Source organism: Hippocampus bargibanti, linkage group LG14 (genome assembly GCF_051943395.1).
Source record: "Hippocampus bargibanti isolate YZ-2025 linkage group LG14, ASM5194339v1, whole genome shotgun sequence".
NCBI classification, from domain to species: Eukaryota; Metazoa; Chordata; class Actinopteri; order Syngnathiformes; family Syngnathidae; genus Hippocampus; species Hippocampus bargibanti.
Window position 1 is genome coordinate 3,593,697 of NC_142747.1, and position 13,438 is coordinate 3,607,134.

At 44.7% G+C, this 13,438-nt stretch overlaps 1 protein-coding gene across 6 annotated transcripts in view; it reads left to right on the forward strand.

The window, feature by feature from the left end:
* The window catches only part of fat3a (FAT atypical cadherin 3a), a 173,614-nt gene that overhangs the window by 38,877 nt on the left and 121,299 nt on the right, over positions 1-13,438 (forward strand). For all 6 annotated transcript variants that reach the window (XR_016117097.1, XM_089013079.1, XM_089013080.1 and 3 more), the window contains exons 2-3: positions 4,973-8,302; positions 12,914-13,237. Coding sequence is in view for 5 of the 6 variants with exons in the window: in XM_089013079.1 (XP_088869205.1) it covers positions 4,990-8,302; positions 12,914-13,237 (3,637 nt within the window). In the remaining variant the exon portion in view is untranslated. The remainder of the gene's footprint in view (positions 1-4,972; positions 8,303-12,913; positions 13,238-13,438) is intronic.

A 13,438-nucleotide genomic window follows, 5' to 3' on the forward strand; every position in this document is an offset into this window, starting at 1 on the left:
ACAGGCGTGCCCCAATTCGGTTTGGTATTTTCCAAAAAATGATTTAATTGGACTTACGATGGATGAGTCATTTGGGGCTTTGCCATGCTCGATGCTTATAAATGGTTGTGATAGGGATAACGAATTTGGAGTAATTGGGTTTTTCTTGGTCCCATTGGATGTCATTCTACTTATTGATGTGTTAAACAGAGATGGCAGTCGTGGTTCTAGGCAGTCATGTGGGCGCCGTTCTCGGTATGGATGTTAATGCACACTCCAAATGTCTTGCTTTTGCTTGGTTTCCCCGCGCTAGCTTTCATGCACTTTATTCCATCCGTCCGTCGGCTTTCTTGCACTCTTTTCAGATAGATTGGCCATTGATTATCACAGAAAGATTTCAATAGATACAAGAGACTGGGATAGTGTGTATGTGTGTCTCCTCTGCCCTGAAGGACTCTGTAGTGACTTCTTATTTTTCGGGTACTCGGTCATAGAAGTCAACCTTTAAAATGTTACTCACCCGCTATCCTGTGTTCGAGTTGTTGAGGGTAGGGAAACAACTGTCAGTCACAGCCTGAGGTGGAAATTGATTGCCTCGTTTAGCCAAAGCTGACAGGCTCCCGTTGGAGTTGGACGGTCTTAGTGAGCTTAATGCATCGCTCAAAATACCCCCATTATGATTGGAAAATGTACAATCCAAAAATCTTCATTCATCGTTTTTGTTCCCGTCAGCAAACAGTGTTCAATTGATTCCTTTGTTGAACTTTACTGGAAAATATACCATCGTCTGAAAACTCCTGTAGATTGTGTTGTGTCCGGAGGAATGAGAGAGGAGAGTTGCTTTGTCAACATGTTTATTGTGCCACCATCTTAGTCTTACCTGCGGTCGTGACGTCACCGCTGCTTTTCGACCTGTCGCAACATTCTGTAGCAGTGTCACATATGCTACATTTACCCCCCTCCCTGAATGAACCAAAACACTGTAACAAGGGAAACCGGGTAGACTGCCGGTTTCCCTGCTTAGCCGTGTGGGTTATTCTGCCACGCAATAGGCTAAGCACTGCCTAGGGTCTGAACATTCAAAATATGTGATAATTGTTCAAATACCGAGGGCAAAGGCGAACGCGAGCTGGCCCAGGCTCTGGCCCCACGGGCACGGCTGGTTCACCACGCTCTTCGAGGCGTCCCATCGGTGTTCTCTGATGTGTGACAGGACGTCAGTAGTCTTTGCCTGAGAAGTCGTTCGAGGGGGTTGGTGCCGCCACTCTCCTTAGGCGGCTGGCATGCCAACGCGACCCGTCAGCCAGACAGAAGGTGGTCGATCCGAGTTGGGCGGTAATCTGGACTGCTGCTGTCCAGAATGAGTCCAATTTGTGAGAGCAGCTCGGCCGGCAAATGCGGACCCAGTCCGACACAGAAAGTGTGGGTTGCTTCGTCCGGCGCTTCTCGTTGGACCCTCTGCTGGATGAGGAAGAGTAGGGAAGGCCGTCTGCTTGGTTGGAGCTTTCTCCACCCCCGTTGGCCTGGGGGTGAATTGGGGCACCCGCATTGTCAGAGATAGAAAAGCCGAGTGCACAAAATAAGTCCAAGCCCAAGAGGTTGGCGCCGTGACGGGACACTTGGAAAGTGAAGGCAGGGAGAGTCCTTGAGCCATAGCGCACGGTGAAGGTGGCAGTGCCCACCAGACCAATCTTAGTTTGGCCATAGCCAAACAAGTCCTCGGCGTTGGCCTCGATCGGGAGATGAGAAAATAGCAGTCGAACTGTGGTCTCGTTCAACAGTGACCTGGAGGCTGCAGTGTCGAGCAGGAGTGCTCACTCCATCCAGTTCCACTGTGCACCACTTGAATGGCTTGGCGCGCGAGCCCACGCAGTGGATGGTGGTTCGCCTCGGGTGGTCTAGTGAGCGGGATGATATGTTTGTCGACGTAAGGGCGGAGCGGCACATCCTGGAGAAGTGGTTCATCTTACCACAGCGTTGGCATCGTTGTCCGGTGGCCTTGCAAGTGGGCGCGCGTGTGGCGTGCGAGGCAGAGCCACAGTTGGCACAAGGTCTGCGTGTGTTGGCCCATTGATGTCTGACGACATTTATCTCGGTACGGTTGTAGGTGAAGGTGGGAGCAGAGCGGCACATCCTTGTGAAATGATTCATCTTCCCGCAGCGTTGGCATCGTTGTCCGGTGGCTCTGCAAGTGGGCGCATGTGTGTGGTGCGAGGCTGACCCACAGTTGGCACAAGGCGTGCGTGCATCGGCCCCTTGACGTCTGGCCACATTTATCTCGGCACCGTCGTATGTAGAGGTGGAGTCGTAGGTGAAGGTGGCGTCTGGGAGTGGAGGGTTTGGAGCAACAATCTGTGCCAACGCGGGGGAGTGTGAATGTGTGGGTGGGTTCACGAACCGAGCCGTTAATTGTGCTGCGTTCTCCAATTGAAACGCCATTTCCACAGCCTTCGATAGTGGGAGGTCGTCAGGGGACAATAACAGTTTCTCCCGTAGTTTGGGATCAATCGTGTGCTCGGCGAGTTGATCCCTAATCATTTCCTCCTCCAAGCGGCCGAATTTACAGATGCCCGCTAAACACCGCAAGTTGGCAACGTAGTGGTGTACCGACTTGCCTGTTCGTTGCCGTCGTTGACGGAAGGCAATCCGCCGGACAATCACGCCCTGAGGTGGGGCGAAATGTCGGGCCAATAAAGTGACACAATCCCCGTATGTCTGCGCGGGTCCAAGAGATCGAAAAATGCGCTGCCCCTCGCTTCCCAAGCTGTGCACTAGCATAGCCGTTAGCCGTGCGTCGCTTGCCTCGTTTAGTCCGATCGCCGTCAGATATGTCGTGAACGAGTCATACCAGCGGGACCACGGGACTGGTGGCTCACCGGGGAGCGCGAGAAACGAGGGGGGGGAGCTATGTAGAAGTCCATCTTTGTTGCCAATGTTGTGTCCGGAGGAATGAGAGAGGAGAGTTGCTTTGTCAACGTGTTTATTGTGCCACCATCTTAGTCGACCTGCGGTCGTGACGTCACCGCTGCTTTTCGACCTGTCGCAACATTCTGTAGCAGTGTCACATATGCTACAGATTGCACTTCGATCCCGCTTAATCTTTATCATTGATTTACAAAGCCGTATTTCCTTGTACCAACGTGTTGGAGTCCGCACATCAGTTTTTGCAAACGAATGGCTCTTCTAATGCTAGTGCAGGCTATCCCACCTCTCATGAGCGTATGGCACATGTCAAATTTGTAACAGGCCCTTTAACTCATTCACTGCCTTTCACGAATTTATTCGGGAATTGAAAATATGACGTAGAGCGTCATTCCCGAATTGGCGCAGGCCAGACCTCTGGCAATGTTTTTTCCTTTCCAGAAGGGGGCAGCATTTCACATTTTCCCATGTTAGCGCTTTGTTCCAGCTTCAGCAGTTATTCAAGCGCTATATAAACCAATATGTATGTGTTGCATTCTATTTTGGACAGCCACCCTCATTCCAACCTCATATTACCCCAAACCCATATCATTTAGGAATTAACTCTTTTTTCTGATGAAAGAAGATAGTCTAAGGTTTCTGACGCTGCATAAATGTTTAGGTAGTTCTTAAACTCAATATTCTCTGGGTCCTGGAAATCAAGTGACAATGACAAAAACATTGGAGTGGAGCGTCCACACTGGAGTGGACACATTTTAGAATATCGTTTGGCAGTGAATGAGTTAAAGGAAACGGTTGTTACCAGCAGTACTTTTACGAATAATCATGACAACAGGGTTTCCAGGCAGAGATTAAGATAACAGGATGTTTTTTGTTTTTTTTTTTTTTGGGGGGGGGGGGGGGGGGGGTAAGTTGAGGCATCGTTGGGCTACATTACCTCACACTTTTCTCTATTTTCTTGCCAAAGATGGACTGACCTAGTAAAAGTGACAGACTGCTCTCTGACTCATCTCTCTGTAACGTCCTCAAAACACTTCTCTTCCCCATTCCCAAACCCGACCTCCAATCAACCCCTCCCTCACTGGCTGAAGTTGATCTTCTGATGACAGTTTAGGGTCAGATGAAAATGGCAGGGTGCTTCCTTCATCTTCATTTTCGCCAGTGTGGATTCAAGGCTGACTTCCCTAAATATTTTTACTTGTATTTAAATCTTAGCTTTGGTAGTCACTCTGCATTGTTTCCACATATTTTTTATTTTATTTTATTTTTTTTAGCCAGGCAGACAAAAAAAACAAACATTCAAAGGTCAAGACTCTTGCACAAGACTATAAGAGGTTGCTTTTGTAATGGGAATATCTCAACTATTTGCGACTGAAAATTGTATAGTTCTGCTTGGCAATGTGTTAAGTATATTTTCTTATCCCATCCATATCTGGATTGCTCGTGGTTAAAAATGCCAAGTCATCAAATTGCAGACCAGTGCAGCTCCCCTTTGACCGCAACATGACAGTTACCAGATCTGGCTTGTCTTCCGCAGGCTAGCGTTGCACATATTTGTGGTCTCTTGCATTTTTTGTTTGTTCTCTTTTCTAAAGAGAACATACTCGGAACACATTAACTTGACTCCTGATTTAGAACCATGTCCCGTCACCGCTGGAGTTATCACATTGGTTTGGAGTCTACGGTTTTGCCATATTTCAGGAAAAGGATTATGATAGGGTCGTGATGAAGGAGCAAAATATTTGGTCCTCCGCAGTTATTTTCTTCACTGTTTGTTTTAGTGACGTTACACGTATCTCGCTAGCCGTGTAATTATTTTGTTCCTTCTCAAACCACCTGTGGTTTTTGGGAAACTAGCGATGGATGATCATTGTTCTGCACCCTCAACAAGATGATGTCAGACCTCATTTTGGTTTCTCCGTCTCCGCACGTCTAACACGTCTAATCAGTCGTGTGGTTGAATGGATAATTAGTTGCCCGTGAGATGAAAGGGTTCGAAGGTCAAACCACGGTTCCGTTTGTTGCCGTAAATCTCTCTGACTCAGATGTTCTGTATTTTTGTCTGTTTCAGGAAGGAGTGATGATGGGATGGAGGTGAATATGGGCCCCTGGGCAGGCATGCGTGCCCCTCGACTTGGCCTCATCTCGCTGCTGCTGCCGTTGTTTCTCTTCAAAGCGGCACCCTGCTGCGGCCAGAACACCCAAGGGGCCCCTCAGAACAGCCCTCATTTTGGCTTCACTCATCCTGTTTACCATGCCACGGTCTATGAAAATTCAGCCGCTCGCACCTACGCCAACAGTAAAATTAAAATGGGCATCCACCTGGCACAGCACTCATGGGAGATCCGCTATAGGATCACATCAGGGGACGATGAGGGCTTTTTCAAAGCTGAAGACTACGTGCTGGGCGACTTCTGCTTCTTGCGCGTAAGAACTAAAGGCGGCAATGCCGCCATCTTAAACAGGGAAATTCAGGACAACTATGTTTTGACAGTCAAGGCCTCAATTAAAGGAGACACACTTCTGGAAACCTGGGCTAAAGTCAGCATCCAAGTCTTGGATATGAATGACCTTCGTCCGCTGTTTTCACCCACCACTTACTCCGTCACCATTGCGGAAAGCACGCCGCTCAGGACTAGCATAGCACAAGTTACGGCTACTGATGCAGACATTGGGTCCAATGGGGAGTTTTACTATTTTTTCAAAGACAAAAGGGATTTTTTTGCCGTGCATCCAACGAGCGGCGTGGTGTCGCTCAGCGGAAAGCTCAATGTCGAGGAACAAAGCCGTTATGACTTAGAAATCTTGGCGGTGGACAGAGGCATGAAGCTTTACGGAAATAATGGGGTCAGTAGCACGGCTAAACTCTTTGTCCATGTCGAGCGCGTAAATGAGCATGCGCCCTTCATAAAAGTGATCGGCCACAAACCCTCTTGGCTTGATAAAAACGCCGTATATGCCATGATTACTGTTGATGACCCAGACGAAGGTTTAAATGGTGAAGTGGACTCTGTAGTCATTGTTGGCGGAGACCTCTCTGACCAGTTTTTCATCGAAAGAACTAGCGAAGGAACGTTTGCCCTGAAGTCTTCCGATAGCCTGAACTGGGACTCTTACCCATCTGGCTGTAACCTCACATTGCAAGCTAAAGACAGAGGAAACCCACCCAAATTCTCTGCCGTCAAAGTTTTCCACGTCGTCGTGAAAGACCAACCCACAGTGGATATCAAGTTTGAGCGTGAGTTTTACGATGTTAACTTGAGTGAAATAGCACCGCCAGGGACAATTGTAGAGGCTGTGAAAATCAAACCGGAGCCGGACGATGCGGAATACATCTTGACACCTTCTGCAGATTCCGGATTTTTTCAAATCAATACGATGACAGGTGTCATCTCCACCACTCGCTGGTTTACGCAAGTGACTCAAAATGTTTTCAACCTGGAGATTTTGGAAATTGATAGCGAGCTCAAAGTCAAAATGCAAATTTCGATTGAAGATGCCAATGACAATACACCAACGTTTACTCAGTCCTTTTATAAGGTTTCTGTCAATGAGAGTGTACCGGTTGGGACCACGATATTAACGGTATCCGCGATTGATGCGGATAAAGGAGAAAATGGATACATCACCTACAGTATTTCCAGTCTTGAGACACTGCCATTCCAAATTAATCAGTTTTCTGGTGTCATCAGCACCACGAAAGAGTTGGACTTTGAATCATCTCCAGAGAGCTTCATGTTTGCTGTCAGAGCCTCTGACTGGGGCTCACCTTACCGGCGAGAAAGTGAAGTCAACATTACCATTCACCTCGAGAATACCAATGATAACCACCCCTTGTTTGAGAAAGTGGCATGTCAGGGTGTGATCTCCAGAGACTTCCCAACGGATGAAGTGATTACTATCATGTCTGCAATTGACATCGATGAGTTAGATCTGGTTAAATATACAATAATTTCTGGAAATGAATGGGGGTACTTTGAGCTAAACCCTGATTCAGGGGTCCTTGCTTTGCGACGGCCTTTGGGCACCGCTAATCCAAAGAACGGTATCTTTAGTCTCAAAATAACCGCCACGGACGGCGAGAATTTTTCCAATCCCATGTTTGTCAACATTTCTCTCGTGAGTGGCATATCTCCCCATAAAGGTTTTAATTGTAAAGAAACCAGAGTCGCTCAAAAATTAGCAGAGAAAGTACTAAAAAAGTCAAAAGCAGGCAAAAAGCCTAAAATAGAGGAAGGTTTCATTGACCTTTTTTCGATCAATCTGCAGATACCCCAGTTTGAGAGTGCTTTCCCTGCCGATATTTCCGTTGTAGAAGATTTAAAGGTGGGCTCGAGTGTGTTCCAGATAAACGCCTATGATGGCGACACTGGTTTCAATGGTCGACTTCTGTATTCCATTGCAGATGGTAATTCAGATAGCTGCTTTCTAATCGAAATGGAGACGGGTCTTATCCATCTCTTTCTTCCAATGGATCGAGAAAAGAGAGAGCGCTATCTCTTGAACATAACCATCTATGACCTCGGCCTGCCTCAGAAAGCTGCGTGGCGGTTGCTCAGCGTCTACGTGACGGATGCTAATGATAATACACCACAGTTTTTACAAAAGGGCGGTTATAGAGTGGTCATACCTGAAAACACTGCTATAGGGACAGACGTAATCCAAGTGGAGGCCACTGACAAAGATCACGGACTTAACGGGGAAGTGTCTTACTCTTTTTTGACCAGCACCAGCCAATTTGGAATCAACTCTACAACTGGCATCGTGTACGTCGCTGGACAACTCGACAGGGAGATCAGCTCTTCGTTTGATTTGAAGATTAAAGCTCGAGACAATCCCGATAAAGGGAGACAAAGGTTTTCTGTCACCTCTTTAAAAGTCTTACTGGAGGACGTTAATGACTGTCCGCCACTTTTTATCCCAAGCGTGTACAAAACCAGGGTTCTGGAGGATCTCCCGGTTGGAACAGTTGTGGCCTGGTTAGAAACCCAAGACTTAGATCTGGGTTTGGGCGGCCAGGTCCGCTACTCTTTAGCCAATGACTACAATGGATGGTTCGAGATCGACAAAGCGAGCGGAGCGATTCGTCTGACCAAGGAGCTGGACTACGAGACGCAGCAGTTCTACAACCTCACCGTTCGGGCCAAAGACAAAGGAAAACCAGTCTCTCTTCTTGCCGTCACCTTTGTGGAGGTGGAGGTCCTGGATGTTAATGAAAACCTCTATGCGCCATACTTTTCCCAGTTTGCCTTTTCGGGATTAATGAAAGAAAACGCACGTATTGGAACTACCCTTTTGCAAGTCAGCGCTCAAGATGAGGACGATGGCAGAGATGGAGAAATCCAGTACTCGATTCGGGACGGGAGTGGAATCGGACGATTCGCCATCGACGAGGAAACAGGTACGGTTGACTTTTTCTAAATTCATGCTAAATAATTAAGAACCAGAATCATCTTTATGGTCAAGTATGTAGAACACACAAGGAATTTGTCTGCGGTAGAACAGGCTGCATTAGTATCATCATAAGAAAAATTGAGTCACTATACAGTTATATACAGTGAGACCTCAATTTACGAACTTAATTGGTTCCCAGACAGAGTGTGTAAGGCGAAAAGTGTGTATCTCAAAAAAAAATTCCCATAGGAAACCATTAAAATGGGAATAATCCATTCCCGGGTTTCCATAAAATATAGTTTTTAATTTAATAAGCCTTAAAACTACACACAACCTACCTTATTCTATGTATAATAAATGTGTGTAAATATTGTATTGTAATGAAAGAAATACGCTGCATTGTATCATAAAGTCACAAAGAGAGGCACATTACCTGAGGACTGTAATTAAAGAAATAAACTGTGCTGTAAAATAAAGTTTAAAATAAAGTAATATAAATAAAATATAAATCAAATACATAAATAATGTTACCTTTTTGATGGTCGTTGATGGCTTATGGAAGGACAGTCTCCTTCCATAAGGACTGTGGGTAACTAAACATCTGGTGTGGCTTCTCTTCTTTTTTCTTTGCATAGCCGGCTCGGCCACTAAATCACACAAACGCACACCTCGTTCGTGTTTTTCAATTATCTCCTTCTTCTCAGCGGCGGTGATTTTATTTTGTGTCTTCTTGGGCTGAACACAAGCCTGCGGTGTTTTTTTTCTGTCCCATCATAGTAAAATTATCAGCAAAAAGCTCCAAGTAGGCGATCGACGTGTGCATTCAATGAGAGGGGGTGTGGAAAGTAGCGCCGGCTGGAGCCCTGTTCGGTCATGTGCTTCCGCCGAAGATCACTCCGCCAGCCGTGGTGGGTGTGTATTATGAAAATAGTGCTTATTATAAGGTTTAATTTTCATAAATTTGATGTTCTTAATACGAAAAGTTTGTAAGATAAGGTGTTTGTAAGTTGAGGTCTCACTGTACTATTTGGGTTACTGTTTAGAGCAGGAGTCTCAAACTCAATTTACCCGGGGGCCGCTAGAGGCAGAATCTGGGTGAGGCTGGGCTGCATCATGATTTCCACTAGAAAAGCACAGATAAAACATTCCAATGTTCTCAAAATCTTTATTTTTAACACACAAAAAATGAATTAAATAAATAAATGGTAAAATGAATAAAAAATAAATTAACCAGTTATAAATAAATAAAATAATTATAATGATCATAAGGCAGATACAGACAACTGAGAAAACCACAGGAAAACTAATTAATTTAATACAGTTTCAAATGTCTGTATTAACAGTTCTTTAACCTTTAGCTTTCTTCACATAAATAAAATATTGAACATGAACTGTCCTAAACATCGCTTCTCTTGCCTACTTGTTCAGCTTCACACACAAGTTTCATTCGTATCAATCATTCGGGCCGCACTAACATTAATCTTTCATATCAAGGCGGGCCGCAAAATATTCTTTCAGGGGCCGCAGTTGGCCCGCAGGCCGCGAGTTCAGATTTTTTTTTTGAAAAACCAAATACAAAAACAAGCAAATAACATTTTTTACGTTTGTAATAATTGTGCCAAAAAATGCAAATTCTGGCAAAATCAAGAAAAAAAATCCCCCTAGGAACTACTACTACTACTTCCATTTCTTTCATAATTTTGCTGCTGTGAAATGTAAATTTCTCCACTGCGAGACTAATAAAAGCAAATCCAAATCCAATCCAATCCAAATCCAAAGTGATTTTAAGAGATTACTAAAGGCAGTCAATGGAAAAGGTGGTGGGCCGGGTGCGTAGGGTCCAGTAGGATTTTCCGTGCCCTTGATTGGATTCTTGCTGTGTGCAAATACTCGAGAGTGGCTAGGGCGCTGCAAATGATTTTTTTCTCCGCCGTCCTAACTGTCCGTTGAAGGTTGCACACTACAAGCCTCGTGACATATCAATAAACAGGATTTAAGTCAATCTTCTTGTCCCCAGGTGATGAACAAGAGCCCAGTAAAGGTTAAGATTAATTGCCCTTGTTAAGCGAGCTGTAGCAGGCCTCATAAATCAGCTGCAGGCTGCTGAGAAACCCTATAAACGCAATTACATCTTCAAACAAAAGTTATCCTGTACTACTCAAGCATTTCCATTGCCGCATCAAATTTTGCCCGCTGTTTAAAATACGCGATACTGCATGATTAGCATCATGAACGTGTAATGCGGTGAAAACACTTTTTTGCTCAGTGTCATTGATACAGCTTTTATTGGCATGGGGTGCATCGAACATTAAACTCATCCATGAATGTACAGGGTGACCCAAAAAGATGCATACCCATGACAATTTCAATTGTGGCTTTGATTTCAAATTACAACCACACATGATTCAGTTTATGAAAGACCATTCACTGGAGTTTCAGCTACAGGTAACATCCGACTTACGACCAGCTTGACTTACAACCACCCATCCTTACGACCACGAACTCCAGACCCTATTCTTTATTTTTTTTTTCTTCTGCGCCTGGCACCGCATCGCGCTGGCAGGCCGGCAATGCGTTTTGGCCAGTCAGCCAGCATCTCACTCTCGCAGTCGACCATGTGATGGCACCAGAGGTGGGAGTTTGCGAGTCATTTAGCCTCCAAGTCTCTATTCAACATTTTGAATGGATTTTGACTTAACGACCATTTTTACCGTCAACCTTTTGGTCGGAACGGAAATCGCTCGTAAATTGGATGTTACCTGTATTTCTTTCCATTTTTTGTCATTTTATGGCTTTCCCAAAATGTGTTCCAAATGTCCATTTCGTTGGAAACAAACCTGTACCTTTCTTTCGAGAGTGATGATGCATCGTACTGAGTCCCTCACTGCAGCAATGTTCTTTCCCGAAAGAGGAGTGTGTAAATGTGTTTGACATCTATGTCAGACGAGTACAGGTTTGCTTGCAATGAAATGGTGGACATTTAGAACACATCTTGGGAAAGGTATAAAATTGACTACAAATTGACAGAAATAGCTGAAACTCTGGTGAATGGTCTTCCATAAACTGAGTCATGTGTGGTTGTAATTTGAAATAAATAGCTTTTTGATCAAGGCCACAATTGAAATTTTACCCTAACCTGCACATATTGCCTGTCAGTGTTTCAAAGCAATACAGTACGCAGTGCAAGTAGCCTTTGTCGTCAATTCCAAACTGTCTACCACGCTCACAGATTTGTACGAATGCTAATCACTTCTTTCATTACTACTACTACTACTACTACTACTACTACTACTACCACTAATAATAATAATAATAATAATAATAATAATAATAATAATAATAATAATAATAATAATAATATATTTCATTTCTAAGCGCCTTTCAAAAATCTCAAGGTTTTGAAACTGTCACAGAATAAGTTTTTCTGTGGATGAGCAGCGGCAGCCACACGCGCCAGCGTTCACTCAACCCGGAAGTAACTCAAATAGATAGAAAGCAAGCTAGCTAGCTAGCCAATCGATGGCCAACAGATACCTAGCTAGATAGCTACCCAGTTAGCCAGATGGCTAATAGATTGCAAATAGCTAGCGAATGTTGATAATAATAATAACAATAATAAATTTCACTTCTAAGCGCCTTTCAAAACTCTCACGGTCACTTTACAGTCACAGGATCAGTTTTTCTGTGGGTGAGCAGCGGCAGCCACATGCGCCTGCTAACTCAAGTAAACAAAAGAACAAAAAATAAATAAAAAACTAAATAACAAATAATATGACAACAGAGACACAGAGATTAATTCATTCTTCAGCACTTGCTGTACCCTCTTTGTGACATGAAGCAGTTCTAGATGAAAGAGGAGAGGATCAAAGCTTGCTTTTCAGCAGTGGCAGCGGCCTTCTCGGCCCCCGTTCTTACTCCCGTCGTGCCAACAAATGCCAGCGGCGCCGCTCTGGGATCGCCATTTGAGAAACTCAGCTTGCGCTTTCTCCCATGCACCATTACAAATTCTCTTTTGGTCAATCGGGCGAGCCACCCGCGCCTGATGAAACTATTTGACGATTATTTTCCGGGCGATCCTCACCTAATTCCCAAATTAAGCTTTGGACTCACTTTGTCTGGTTTTCTGACCAGACAAAGTGACATCCTCAGATATTGCGGTGCCCCTAAGGATAGGCAGGCAGCGTCACAAGTTCTCTGAGCCCAAACTGAAGAAAAAAAAACATTCATTGGTTTTATTTAGGACATTTCTTGCTTTTCAAACTCATCGTTCATTGTTGGCATTTGTTGAAAATGGACTGAGGCGGCGTCTGTGAAATCAGCTTGAGAGTTCATTGCAAATTTCCCCATTGTGGCACTATTAAAGGATTCTGATTATTATTTCATTGTTTTTTTTTATCGAGAGATGATCCCTTTTGATTACAAAATAACTCTACCAGATTCTACCAGCGACACGCTAACCTATACGAGGCAGCTGTAGAGCTTTAAAGTCACTCAGACTGTCGATTGTGATATCATTGTACAGATGGCTTTTTCACTTGTTTTATTCTATCCTGAGAACACTTGTTGACTAAAATGTCACAATCTTGTCCTTTCGTTTGATTTATTTATTATCCAACAGGTGTGATCTACACCACAGACATGCTCGATCGTGAGACCAAGGACTCCTACTGGCTAACAGTGTACGCCAGCGACCATGGCGCAGTACCTCAGTTTGCCACCATTGAAGTATTCATCCAAGTGGAGGATGTCAACGACAACGCCCCACTGACCTCCGAGCCGCTGTACCTACCGTCCATACTGGAGAACTCTCCTCGGGATGTTTCTGTGGTCCAGATTGAAGCCCAGGATCCTGACGCCACGCTCAACTCGCTGTCTGAGCGGCTCAACTACCGCATCGTCAGCGGTAATCCGCAGAATTTCTTCGCCATCAACCCTCAAAGCGGTCAGTGATTATTTGCCTCCATGACTTTGCAAATACAGTGAAAGCTCAGTTTACGAACTTAATTAATCCCTGATAGTGTGTGTCAGGCGAAAAGTTCGTCTACCAAATATTTATTTCCCATAAGAAACCATTAAAAATGTCATGTCCACTGCGAGACTAATAAAGGCAAATCCAGTCCAATCCAATCCATAAAACATACTT